Raw genomic sequence first — 13,199 nt, 5'->3', positions numbered from 1 at the left:
AATCTTTACAGGAGAAAATAATCACATCTTTCTCGGATGGGTGGTTGATGGATTTGCACTGCCCACCTTGTGGCCTAGTTCTTCTCTCCCAGTGCCACCATGACTTCCAAAAGAAACAAAAGGTCATTTTAAATACAGTAATTGATTTTTCTCATATAAGAATATACATTTGGTTGATGTGTCAACTTCCTGATCCATTTCTGAGCTGTATCCATGGGAGTGTAATGAAGTTTTAACATGGATTGTGAAGGAGGTCAAGTCTGTCAGACAGTATTGCAAGAACTAAATAAAACTCATTGCCATTGAGTTGATTTGGACTCACTTTGGCAGCCAAGAGTACAAATGCCCTATCGGGTGGGTTCCAAGCTGACTACTACTGTGCTGGGGGGGGGGGGGAAGGTTGTACCTCATTGTGGTTCTGATTTGCATCTCTTTAATGACCAATAATCTCAAGCATTTCTTCATTTGTTTCTATCATCTGAATGTCTTCTTTGGAGAGGTATCTGTTGGTGTGTTTGTTGTTGTTCTTTTTGTTGCTAAGCTGTTGAATTTTTCTCTAAAATTTAGAGATCAGTTTGTTAGGTTTCTGGGGTGGTTTGCCTGGGTTCTTACTTTTCAACACTGAAAGAATTCACATAGCAGGAGCACTTTTGTAAATCTACATTATTTTAATTAAAAACAATAAATTATTTCTTTTATTTTTAGCATCAAAATCTCTCAGAAAATTGATTGAAGGCTCATTCTAGTCCCTAGAGGATTGATTGCATTGTGTGTCCTTTCCTTTTGGGGGATACATATCAACCTATGTTTTAGTTAATATAACCTTATTGTAGAGTCAATGTCTTGGCAGGTTGAATTTGAGCTTCTCTTTTGTAAAGATTCCATGAAGAGTTTTACTGTTCATTTCAAAGAATGTCAATGTTCAAGAGAAGTTTAGATATAGAAGAAAGTCAATGCCAATCAGCAGGTTGAAGTCGAGAGTCTTTGGATAAAGCCAGGATACTTGACAGAGAATATGTGTTGTCAGGGTCCATTGGGGTCAGTTCTGACTCCTGGTGATCCCATGCACAGGAGATCTGAAGGTGGCCTTGTCCTGAGCCAGCCTCACAATTGTTGCTGTGATTGAACACATGGTAGAAGCCTCCATGCCAATTCCTCTCAACTAGAGTTTCTCTCCTTTTGGATAACCAAGCATGATGTTCTTCTCCAAGCACTGGGTCTTTCTGTGAGAAATAAGTCACCGGACTCGTCCAACTTCAGTAAACCGAGAGCCAAGGGAGTTACACAATAACCAGGACACTAACTAATAGCTGCTAGGATAATCGCTAAGGAGTCCTGGTGGTGTAGTGGTTACTCGTGGGGCTTTGATCCTCATTGTTGGCAGTTCAAAAGCACAGTAGCTCCACAAGAGAAAGACTGGGATTTTTACTCATGTAAACAGTTACAGTCTCAGAAACCCAGAGGGATCACTATGAGTCAGCCTTGACTTGATGGCAGTTTTTGAGTTAGTGATATTTCAGTAGAGTTTAGGCACCTGGGGTATGGATTGTTGGAACCCAGTTAATTAAGAAAGTGGTATTGGTATTTTGTGTGCGTGTAGGGGAGGGCTGTAGGGATAGAGGGTGCTTGGGGCAGGGGTTGGAAACACTTAGATGAGACTCAGGAAAGAGAGTTAATCCCATAGTACTCACCCAGTGAGGAACGGGGCTTGTGAAGTAGGAGACAAAATAACACTCATTTTCTTTATTCTATGGAGCCATCTTTCTTTTAAATGGGAACAGTCTGTAATAGGTTCAATCTGTAATGGACATAATTTATGCACAAATAAGGGCATATTTCCTTTGCTGTACCTCATGCTTTGAGCTTAAAAAAAGGGAGAGAAATAAAAATTTTCTCTTGAGAAAATGTAATTATAGTCCTTGTGTTAGTCTGAGTTGACTAGAGAAACAAATTCATATGTATATAAGAGAGAGATTTATATCAAAGAGTTATTATATATTAAGAAAACATCAGAGCCCAGTTCAGATCCAATCTGTTTCTTGAGCACGCAAAAAGGACTAAGTCCTGAGACATGTCATGATGCTGAATTCACACATTTATTCATTAAAGGGATAACCCATCTTATAATCAGTATATACTCTAACTTAAAATTTGGCACACACAGTCACACATCAGGCAATACATCTTAGGTGGCTTACTTTACTGGTGGGGAGCTCAGAGTGGCGTGGTGTTCTCTCTGCATTGAAGAAGCTCTGAAGCTCTTCTGTCACTGGTGGGGTTTTTATACATTAAGGTAAACAACTCTGCTTAGTCATATATCATGTCAGTGGCCCTATCTTGTAGTTTTGATAGGTTCTACCAGTGGGCTTCTATGTTTGTTTACTTTTATAAACAATATGACTCTGCATTCCTCACCTTGTACTTGTTTTCACTGGACTTGCTCATTTTCAAGACAAAGTTTAAAAAGATAATTAAAAGTTCAAAGTAAAACAAAATGGAGTTATTTTGCTCATGTCAGTCTATTATTCCAATGTTAGCCCATATGTCCAATACCAGTCCATAAATTCCTCTTCAGTCTCACACAGCACGTGCAATGATGCCAAATGCAGGAAGATTACAGGCCAGTGGGTGGAAAGTCTTGTGGATCCAGTGGCAGTGGAATCATTTCAGTGCTAGAGTGGGTCTTCATGTGGCCCCTTCAGCTACAGGGCTCTGGTTCCATCAACATAGGTCCCATGTGTCTTTTCAGCAGGAAAATGAAGCAGAGAAGTGTGTGTCCCACCTCCTAGGTGGAAGACTGGAGTCCACAGAGTCATCAAGAGAAGGCCATGCCCACACCATGACCTGTGTGGTAGTTACATAATCTGGTGTCAATTTGGGACTTGAGAGGATTAAGAGTGAATGGGGTGGACTCTACTCAGTCAATTGGGTCATAGCCAATGAGGTTTCTGTGTGGACATATCTTTCCCCTAAAGATTCTTTGAAATCTGATTTTCCCTCCTTGGAGACGGGAGACATTTTCTCTCTCTATGCTGACCACCTGTGAGGCATCCCTGAGGAAAACCCACATAGACTTACCCTGAGGTAGCTCTGGAAGCTGAAGAAGCCGAGTGGAGACCCCTGCCAGTGCTGAGATGCTTACAATACCACTGGATCCAAAAACTTTTTATCCAGTGGATTGTGATCATCCTGCATTTGGCAACATTACCTGTGTTTCGTGAGTCTGAGAGGACTTTATAGATTGGTATCAGACTTATGGACTAATATTGGTTTTGTGAGGTTTGACTGGACTGAGTTGGGATGCTTTCTTTATGTACAATTACCCTTTATATAAAACTCTCTCTTATACATGCATGAATTTCTATGGATTAGTACCTGTAATCCACCCAGACTAATACAACCTGATTGACAGGCTGGACTCCACCCATTTGCCCGTTGACAAATTACGTAACTGCCACAGTCTTCTACTTCTTCACATTTGGATTTGTATTAAAAAAATCTGAGACCTCTATGAAACCTCATGATATTTAGCCTAGTAAATATCTCAGGACGATTTTATCTGTAGACCGCATGCTGAAGAAAGCACTTACACTAGGATCCACTTGCTGACCACTGAAACTTTTTGTTGTTATAGTGAAATAATTTTTATATATGAGGGGGGGGTACCCATATCTGTGATTCCATTCTTGGAAACAATTTTTAAACGTATCTATTCAGATGGCTGACAGCCCCTCCCTCATTTTTTTCTTCCTGTCTTCTAAGTCGTCAAATTACTGTCCTTCTGGCCCCTCTTCATTTGCGGAAACAAAAAGTAGTTGCAGCGAGGTCAGGTGAGTCAGGAACATGGGGCAAGTGGCCATTCTGTTTTCAGCCCCAAATTGACACACTGAGATGGCTGCATGAACAGGTGCATAGTTGTGCTAACAATACCCGTCTCCAGTCTGCCACAAAACAGGCCTTTTTGGGTACACACTGTTACACAATCTTTTCAGATTCTTTAAATAAAGAGCTTGATTAAAAGTCTGACCTGGTGGAACAAATTCCAAATGCACTATCACCCTCACAATCAAAAAACAAATGAGGAGCATCTTGGTTTTGATTGTACGTGAAGAGTAATTTGGGGGTGATTTGACCAAGGCGTCTGTCACTGGCTTGATTGATGTATGCTTTCAGGGTCCTAATGTTCTTTTTCCTGGTCAGTTAGAAGCTGAAGCACAAATATTGAAGTGACCCTTCTCATTTCCAGAGCTTCAAAAAATTCACTGAGCCAAGTTCTAAGATAGTCCAGACATCTTCCCCTTCTCAATTGTCCAACGTCTATCTTCTAGCACAAGTGCATGCATTGTACATATTTTTGGCCATTCAGAAGTTCATGTATGTCTAGAATGAGTTTCCCAACCGACATTTCACCTTTTTTGAAATGAGAAAACCACTGTACACATGAGTTATTCCCATAGCGTTGTCCTTGTTAGCCATGTTCAACATCAAAAATTTCTGTGGCATTTTTCCTGAGCAGGAAACAAAATTTCACAGCCACATAGTATTCTCTTCAATTGGTCATCACAGTACATGAGGTTTGAACAAAACTGCTTTTCCAAAAAATTAACTTTGACCAGAAGGAAGCTTTCCAGGCAACACCACTGGTGCACTAACTCAGAGTGAGTTGTTGGATGCTCGCCTAACTAGAGAAAAGCTTGGGGCCCAGGTTGTTCTGGGGAGGGGCAGTCTCACTCTCAGGAACTTGTTTGATTGAGCTCTTGATGAAAATTGGGGTCCTAGGGCGGTATGTCTTGGAGTCATACTCAGACCAATTGACAAGAAGCCCCCAAATTGTTTTTGTAAACTTTTCTAATCTGCCCGTGTTCATGTCCTGATCATGGTCTCTTTCCTGGTCTGGGATCTCACTTGTAACTGTGGAGAGTTGATCTGGTGTAATCATGATTTTTAAAAGATTCCCTTTACATTCCACATTCCATGTGAGTAGCTGAGAGGGCTGTGGATCCTGTGTACCCCACTCTGGCCTCATGCTGAGTCTTCATCATCCAAATGAATTGTTTCCATTTTTGTCTTGTCTTTTTCATGCTTAAATCCTAATAAAGGGGTTTCTGTAAGACATATTTGAAATCAGAGTTCTTTATAATTTATTAAATATATTATCTTAAAACATAGTGTAAAATTTGAGGAATTTGATACCACTGTAATTGAAGAAGTAACGAAATAAGTGAAATGCTTCGTGTAATTAATTTAGTTAATTTGTGTTTACTTTTTGTGTTTGGTGATCCTCAAACATCATTTGAACAGTTTCAGAATTAAATAACAATGAATACAAGTGAATTTACATTCATCAAACACTAGCAGAACAGTAAGGGTGGTCATGATTCTTCCTTAGTGAATAGTGTTATTGAAAGTTTTGCCGTATCACCCCCATTGTTTGTGCAAACACTGTCCATTCACCTAAGATTTTCATCTGTACAAGTCAGCAATTTATGTATTTAAGTCTTCAGTCAGTCTGTACATGTAGAATTTTCTGTCGTAACAGGGTTATAAACTCTATGACATTGACTAATTTAATGACACTATCAGTAGTATTACCGTATGGCCCAGGAGTGTGAGCTGTAATGTCCTCTATTATAAAATGATAATGATGTCTCTAAAGTGAACCAGACACGTATATAAACCACAGATCTATGAATGGATATGTGGCTCACACCTAATTCTAGCCCCAATATAAGATTAATTAATTTGTTCTTATGACATGGCCTTGCTTGAAGTTCACCTGCACAAAGGATAACTGGAGATCACCTCTTTATGGCCAACTCTACTTGGAGAAGGAATAGTATGTATTTGGGTGTCTTCTATCTTCTGACCTAAGGGACTCATCTTTTCCCATGGTGTCTGGCAATATTATGCTTCTATTTATTAGGTATTCAGTATCTGACAATGTTTTGATGCTACGTAGAAAGCTTTCAGATGCTAATTCTTTGGAAGCGGACAGCCTATTCCGTCTTCATAGTCTTCTCAGAGTCTGGAAGCCCTGCTGACATCTGTTTACTTAGTTGACCCTGATGTCATTAGACACTCCTGGAACAGCCTCCAGCATCACAGCAGCACACAGGCCACCACGGGTGACCAACTGACAGACCAGTGCTGAATTGAGGTATACAGTTATTGAAATGAAAAATAAAGTGCTGGATAAATGGATAAAGTTTCTGTTGCATAAAGCAAAGGAACAATGGTAAAAAAAATTACATTTGGAGTAAAAAACCAACCCTAAAATACAGTTCTAGACAATAAAGAAATTGAGCTTATGAAAGAAAAACTAAGGGCTGTGAGAAATTAATGAAGAAGTTCACACCACATCTGACAGGAAGGAGACCGAGAAGAAAAAATAAGTAAAATGGGGGAGACACTGTTTAAAGAAATACCTGCTGAGAACATTCCAGAGTTGATAGAACGGACAGTAGAACATTTGAGAAAGAGACTCTGTAGTCACACTACCTGGGTTTGAAGCTCATCTTTGCCAATTTCTATCTTAACATTTTGGATAAATTACTCAACATTTGAGAATGAGCGTGTGTTGCTTTCATAACTAAATGAGTAACTCTGTGTAAAATACTTAGGAAGAACAATCCATTCTTGTCAGTAGTCAGCGAGACATTGTCTAGTTTTAGGCCTCTCCCATGGACTTGGTGTCAGCTTATTATCTAATGACTCTGTGACCACTGTTCCACACTCCACCTTCTCAATCCTCCTTTTCCCCTCCTCTCTTGCCAAAATGAATGTACGGATTTTGAATATTGCGTCCTCCAATTCAAATGAGCTTTTCATGGTGTCGTCTGTCTCTCCCCACAGAGACAAATGCCATCCTCTCACTGTCCTTTAGGGAGAGTGGCCACTTTCAGTTATGTAGAGAATGTACCTCTTGGTAATCAACTCAAGAAATACCTCAGTAACTAGGACTTCATTGTTTTCACTCATTTTTTTTTTACTTTGAGCAAAGGAAGAAGCAAAACCAAACCAAATGTGGCTGAATTGCTCATATTTTACCTGTATTTCATAATGTTATAATCTGTAAGGGCTTAAGTGGGAGCAAATGCTTTGAAAATGATGAGGGCAATGAATGTACAAATGTGCTTTACACAACTGATGTATGTATGGATTGTCCTAAGAGTTGTATGAGCTCGGACTTTGGGGCCAGGGCGTGGTGCCCCAACAGATTGGACTGGAAAACGCTCCTAAGGGCCAGCAAACAATCCCTGAACTAACTACAAGCTTTTCTCTTGGGAAGTGTTTTGTTTTGTTCTTTGTCAGTGGTTTATTGTTGTTGCTTTGTTGTCTGGTTGTATACTGTTGCTTTGTTTTCCTCGACTTGTTTTCATGCATGTTAGTGTCTCCACAGATCTGTCTGAATAGGACAGGCTGGATGAACTATCTGGAGGAAAAAGAACGGGACCAACAGTTCCGGGGGACTTGGGGTGGGGGGTAGGGGGGTAAGGAAGTTAACAAACACAGGGACAAGGGAACAACATGGGACCCCAAATGGTAGAGAGGGGGGAGTGGCAGGTCTGGTGGGGAATGATCAAGGGTAAGGTTGCATAGAGAATAGGTATACTCTAGCCCAGGTGGCGACGAAGCATGGTAGTAGGGCAGGAGGAAAGTCAAGGGAGATGGAGGAAAGAGCTAGGAGTCAAAGGGCATTTATGGAGGTCTAGACAAAGACATGTACATGCAAATATATCTAGGAGGATGGGGAAATAGATCTATGTGTCTATATTTATAGGTCAAGTATTACAGTGGCGAAAGGACGTTGGGCCTCTACTCAAATACTCCCTCAATGCATGAATGCTTTCTTTTATTAAATTGGAACTCTATGATGCTCACTCTCCCGACACAACGGCTGAAGCCAAAGTGGGTGAACAAGTAAATGTGGTGAAGAAAGCTGATGGTGTCCGGCTATCAAAAGAGATAGTGACTGGGGTCTTAAAGGCTTGAAGATAAACAAGCGGCCATCTAGCTCAGAAGCAACAAAGTCCACATGGAAGAACACACCAGCCTGTGTGATCGAGTGGTCCCGAAGGGATCAGTTACCAGGCATCAAAGAACAAAAAAATCATACCATTGACTGCACACCTCCATGATAGGATCGTTGAAGACAAATGGGTGCATAAGCAAATGTGGTGAAGAAAGCTGATGGTGCCCGGCTATCAAAAGAGATAGTGTCTGGGGTCTTAAAGGCTTGAAGGTGAACAAGTGGCCATCTAGCTCAGAAGCAAAAAAGCCCACATGGAAGAAGCACACTGGCCAGTGCGATCACGTGGTGCCAAAGGGACCAGGTATAAAGGCATAATGCAAAAAAAAAAAAGATATATGTGTGTGTGTGTATATATATATATATACACACACATATATACATATATATATACCATATTGAATGAAGGGGGAAGTCCAGAGTGGAGACCCAAGGCTCAAGTGTCGGCCAATGGAGATCCCCTCACAGAGGGATTCAGGAGAGGAGATGGGTCAATGAGGGTGCGAGGTAGTACTGATGAAGAATACAGCTTTCCCCCAGATCCTGGATGCTTCCTCCCCCCAACTACCATGATCTGAATTCTACCTTGCAGGGCTGGATAGGGCAGAGGTTGTACACTGGTACATATGATGACTGGAGGCACAGGGAATCCAGGGTGGATGATACCTTCAGGACCAAGGGTGTGAGGGACGATGCTGGGAGAGTGGAGGGCGAGTTGGTTGGAAAGGGGGAACTGATTACAAGGATCCACATGTGACCTCCTCACTGAGAGAGGGATGGCAGAGAAGAGGGGGAGGGAGACTCCGGATAGAGCAAGATATAACAAAATAACAATGTATAAATTACCAAGGGCACATTAGGGAGTGGGGAGTGGGGAGGGAGGGTAAAAATAAAAAGGGGACCTGATGCAAAGGGCTTAAATGGAGAGCAAATGCTTTGAGAATGATTGGGGAAGGGAATGTATGGATGTGCTTTATACAATTGATGTATGTATATGTATGGATGGTGATAAGAGTTGGTTGAGTCCCTAATAAAATGTTAAAAAAGAAAAGAGGAGAAAAAAAAGAAAATGATTAGGGCAAAGAATGTACAGATGTGCTTTATACAATTGACGTATGTATATGTATGGACAGTGATAAGAGCGGTATGAGCCCCTAATAAATTGTTTAAAAAATTTAAGAAATAAACAAGTTTCAAAAAAAAGAGTTGTATGAACTCCTAATAAAACGTTTAAAAAAAGAATAATAGAAGGTAATGATTTTATATGTTAAATGATGAGAGAAAATCTGAATACTTTCAAGAGACAGACAGGCCTTATTAAAAAATGCTTTTTCCCACGTGACTCTGGTTTCAACTATATTTCACAGGAATCTATCAGCTTTGGCCAGTTGTATTTTAGAACACTTTTCCATATTAAGGTGCAGAATTTTCAGATGAGCCAATGGTTATTTTACTTCTGATAAGTAGTGGTTATAATTAATTTGTTCTAACCCATCTGTCTCCCTGACTGTTGATTAAGAAATTATGACTTATATCTTTATGTATTCACCTTAATGCATATGTAAGCTCAGATTTACTTTATTTATTTTTTTTTATTTTTTTATTTTTTTTTAACAATTTATTGGGGCTGATACAATTCTTTTCACAGTTCATACATATACATACATCAACTGTATGAAGCACATCTGTACAGTCTTTGCCCTAATCATTTTTTTCTCTTTTCTTCTTTTACATTTTATTAGGGACTCCAACAACTCTTACCACAATCCATACATATACATACATCAATTGTATAAAGCACATCCATACATTCCCTTCCCCAATCATTCTCAAGGCATTTGCTCTCCACTTAAGCCCCTTGCATCAGGTCCTCTTTTTTTTCCCCCCCTCCCTCCCCTTTCCCCCCTCCCTCATATGCCCTTGGTAATTTATACCTCGTTATTTTGTCATATCTTGCAGATTTACTTTAATAATAAATTAACTATGAAGAGCTTTAAAATATAAAGTGAATATTTTTGTTGTTCACATGAAAATTTATTAATTTTTAAAAGATCATAAAGACAAATAAGTCCAAATATTATTCATACATGTCTAACATAGGTATTGTAGGCATATTTTTATATCTGATTCCAAATAACACAATACATATGTAACACATCAGCTACATGAACCGGTATTTCAAACAATTCACCATGATAATTCTATGGTCAATATTCAATTTGTTCATTTATCTTTTACTCAATAGCTGGAACTTTACAATTTATATTTCTTTTATGCAATTTTTTCTTAAATATATACAATCAAAACAATTTGAGATGCAGTATAAATTCTACTCTGAACTATCTCATTGTCAGTTCTTTATGCCTCAGATGCATTCTCTGGATTTCTCAGGTGATAGTTCCTTCTGACTGCCCTGATCAAGGCCCTCTTCACGTCCTTGTTCCTCAAAGTGTAAATCAGTGGGTTTAGCACAGGGGTGACCACGGTGTACATGATGGCAATGACCCGTTCCTGGTCCATGGAGCTGCCTGAGGAAGGACGGGCATACGTGACTAGAACAGGAACATATAAAAGAGCAACTACCATGAAGTGGGAAGCGCAGGTGGACAATGCTTTGTGAAGCGCGCTGCAAGAATGGGTCTTGAAGAGGAGAGAGGTGATGATGTAGGAATAGGAGAGAATTGTGAGAAAGAAGGGACACATGGCGAGGGTCCCCGTGACAGTATTGAGCAGCCACTGGTTGAGCTCAGTATTCCCACAGGCCAACTCTAACAATGGCTTAATGTCACAAAAGAAGTGATCGATGTGGTTAGAACCACAGAAGTTCAAGTTAGAGGTCATGATGGAGTGCATCAAGGCATGGGAAAAACCAATGACCCAGACAGTGCCAGCCATCTGGGCACAGCGATGATGATTCATGATGAGAGTGTAACGAAGTGGCTTGCAAATGGCCACAAAACGGTCAAAGGCCATCACAGCCAACAGCATGGCCTCTGTGCTGCCCAGGAAGTGAAAGAAATGAAGCTGGCTGATGCATCCCACAAAGGAGATGGCTTTGTTTGGAGAGAGGAGATTCTCCAGCATCTTTGGCAGTGTCACGGTGGAGTAGCAGATATCTAGACACGATAGGTTTCCCAGGAAGAAATACATAGGTGAATGGAGTTTTGGATCACAGATGACAATCATCAGGATAGCTCCATTCCCAGCCACAATGACAAAGTAGCTGGTGAGGAAAACCACGAAGAGAAAGGGCCTCAGTTCTTGGATATCTGTCACTCCCAGGAGGAGAAATTCAGTGACTGAGGACTGGTTTAGCATCACTGAGAAGAAAAGATAAGATAATGCATGGAATCCTGTCTGTAACAAGAAGCAGAATCTCTAGCAGCCCAGAATTTTTTCACGCAGAATTAAAGTATTTTGAGGGCAAATGTAATTTCTTTTCCACCCCAAGTGTGTCAGTTTGTTGGCCTTTGGTGGTTTTTGTGTTGCTATGATGCTGGAAGCCACGTCACAGGTATTTGCAATATTAGCAGGGTCACCCATGGTGAACACGTTTCAACTGAGCTTCTGGACTAAGATAACATGATGAAGGAGGACGAAATTTTCTACTTCTGGAAGATAAATGGAGAGAAATCCTTTTTAATAGCTGCAGACCATTGCTGGGTATCATTCAGTTTAGCCCCTCCACAATGGGTTCAATTTTAGCAAGTTGAGGACAGCACAGTTGTGGCTGTGTTTGTTCTGTTGTACAAGGGTTTTTATGAATCATAACTGACTCGACTGTAGCCAGCAATGTCAACCCAGTTGTTCGAGGTTTTCTAAGTGGGGCCTTGGTTTGTACCCTACTAATGACAGAGAGATGGGTTGTAGGAAATGGCTAAGTGACTTGGTAGAAGAAAGGTCTGTGACCTGCTTCTGTAATGATAAAATAATAATAATGAAAATAATAAACTGCAAATAAACAAAATCCACTGTCACGAGTCAATTTTGATTTATAATGATCCTGTGGCAACGGAGTAGAGATACTCTTTCAGGTCCTGAGTTTCCATATTTGTAAATCTTTCAGGGATCAAACAGGCTCATGTTTCTTCTGCAAAATGGCTTGTGGGTTTGAATCACCAGACTTCTGGTCAGCAGCTGAGTTATAATCAATTAATATGGCCCTTCGAACCATTATTCCTAATGTGATATCACAGTGCAAGTTCAAGTAATCACATACATTTCAAATATATTTCAAATAACAATCAATATATAACCCTTCACACCCACAAACCAAGAAATAATAAAGTTTACCAGCAGCAAGCAGGTGCTATCTCACACATAAACTTTAATCATAGTGGAACGCTGACTGTTAACACTGTGGCATTTTATATGTTTGCTGTATCAGTCTCTATTTTGCTTACTAGTTCAGCAATCTGTCTTGGGTGTAGTTGGGAATAGTCTGTCTTAGGTGTAGTCCTCTTTATTGTGTCCCCTGGATCAGCCATCTGTCCTTGAGTGTATATGATTTTTTCACTTACCCTTACATTTCAACCTTATTTTTATATTTATTGAAATTTTATATTTTATGGTCTATACATAGCCATAATTCCTTATCTGATATGTAATAATTCTGGACTTCATACGCTTGTGACTATCATCCATTTTTGTGGAGATTCCTTACTTAGGAGCAGGAATGGGATGAGATTAATACCTGACCTTAGTAGAGGGGATGAATTGGACTGGACTTCATGTTCCCTTGGTGCCATCTCTAAGATCTCACCTTAGAACTGGGCAGAAACCAGGCCACACTGTTTGTATTCCTTGGTTATACAATGGTGTTGACCTACCATTCCATATTATCATCACCTCACTTGAAAACCAGACCTCCATTCCTTGACTGAGCTTTGGTGGAAGGGACAGGTCCTTCTGTGACATTTGGACATCCTTGTCTTCTTCTGGCTTTAGACCCTATAGCTGGCTCACCCAGCCTAACCTTCAGCATGGCCTCTGTGCTACCCAGATTTTGCACAGAACAGCAGCGGTCACCATGTGAGACATTTCCTCACACTTTTTTGTGTGTGTTTCTGTGGCATGATGCAATAATTTGAAAAAACCCAGGGACGTCAGGGGATATAGGTAAGGGAGGAACAGAAGAAAAATGGAGCTGAATTGCATCTTGATACAATTG

The 13,199-nt window shown here is 40.3% G+C and overlaps 1 protein-coding gene across 1 annotated transcript; it reads right to left on the bottom strand.

Annotated features, from left to right (window-relative positions):
* Positions 1-10,387: 10,387 nt before the first annotated feature.
* LOC142441593 (olfactory receptor 12D1-like) lies at positions 10,388-11,347 on the bottom strand. Its single transcript, XM_075543482.1, has one exon. The coding sequence runs from the start codon at positions 11,345-11,347 to the stop codon at positions 10,388-10,390; it is 960 nt and encodes a 319-aa protein (XP_075399597.1).
* Positions 11,348-13,199: the final 1,852 nt, after the last annotated feature.

The sequence above is a fragment of the Tenrec ecaudatus genome, chromosome 1, assembly GCF_050624435.1.
Source record: "Tenrec ecaudatus isolate mTenEca1 chromosome 1, mTenEca1.hap1, whole genome shotgun sequence".
Taxonomy (NCBI): domain Eukaryota; kingdom Metazoa; phylum Chordata; class Mammalia; order Afrosoricida; family Tenrecidae; genus Tenrec; species Tenrec ecaudatus.
Note: the sequence above shows the minus strand (reverse complement) of the source record. Positions and strands in the feature narration are given on the sequence as shown.

Coding starts and splice junctions, on each gene's coding strand:
- LOC142441593 (XM_075543482.1), bottom strand. CDS start 11,347: ATGCTAAACCAGTCCTCAGTCACTGAATTTCTCCTCCTGGGAGTGACA.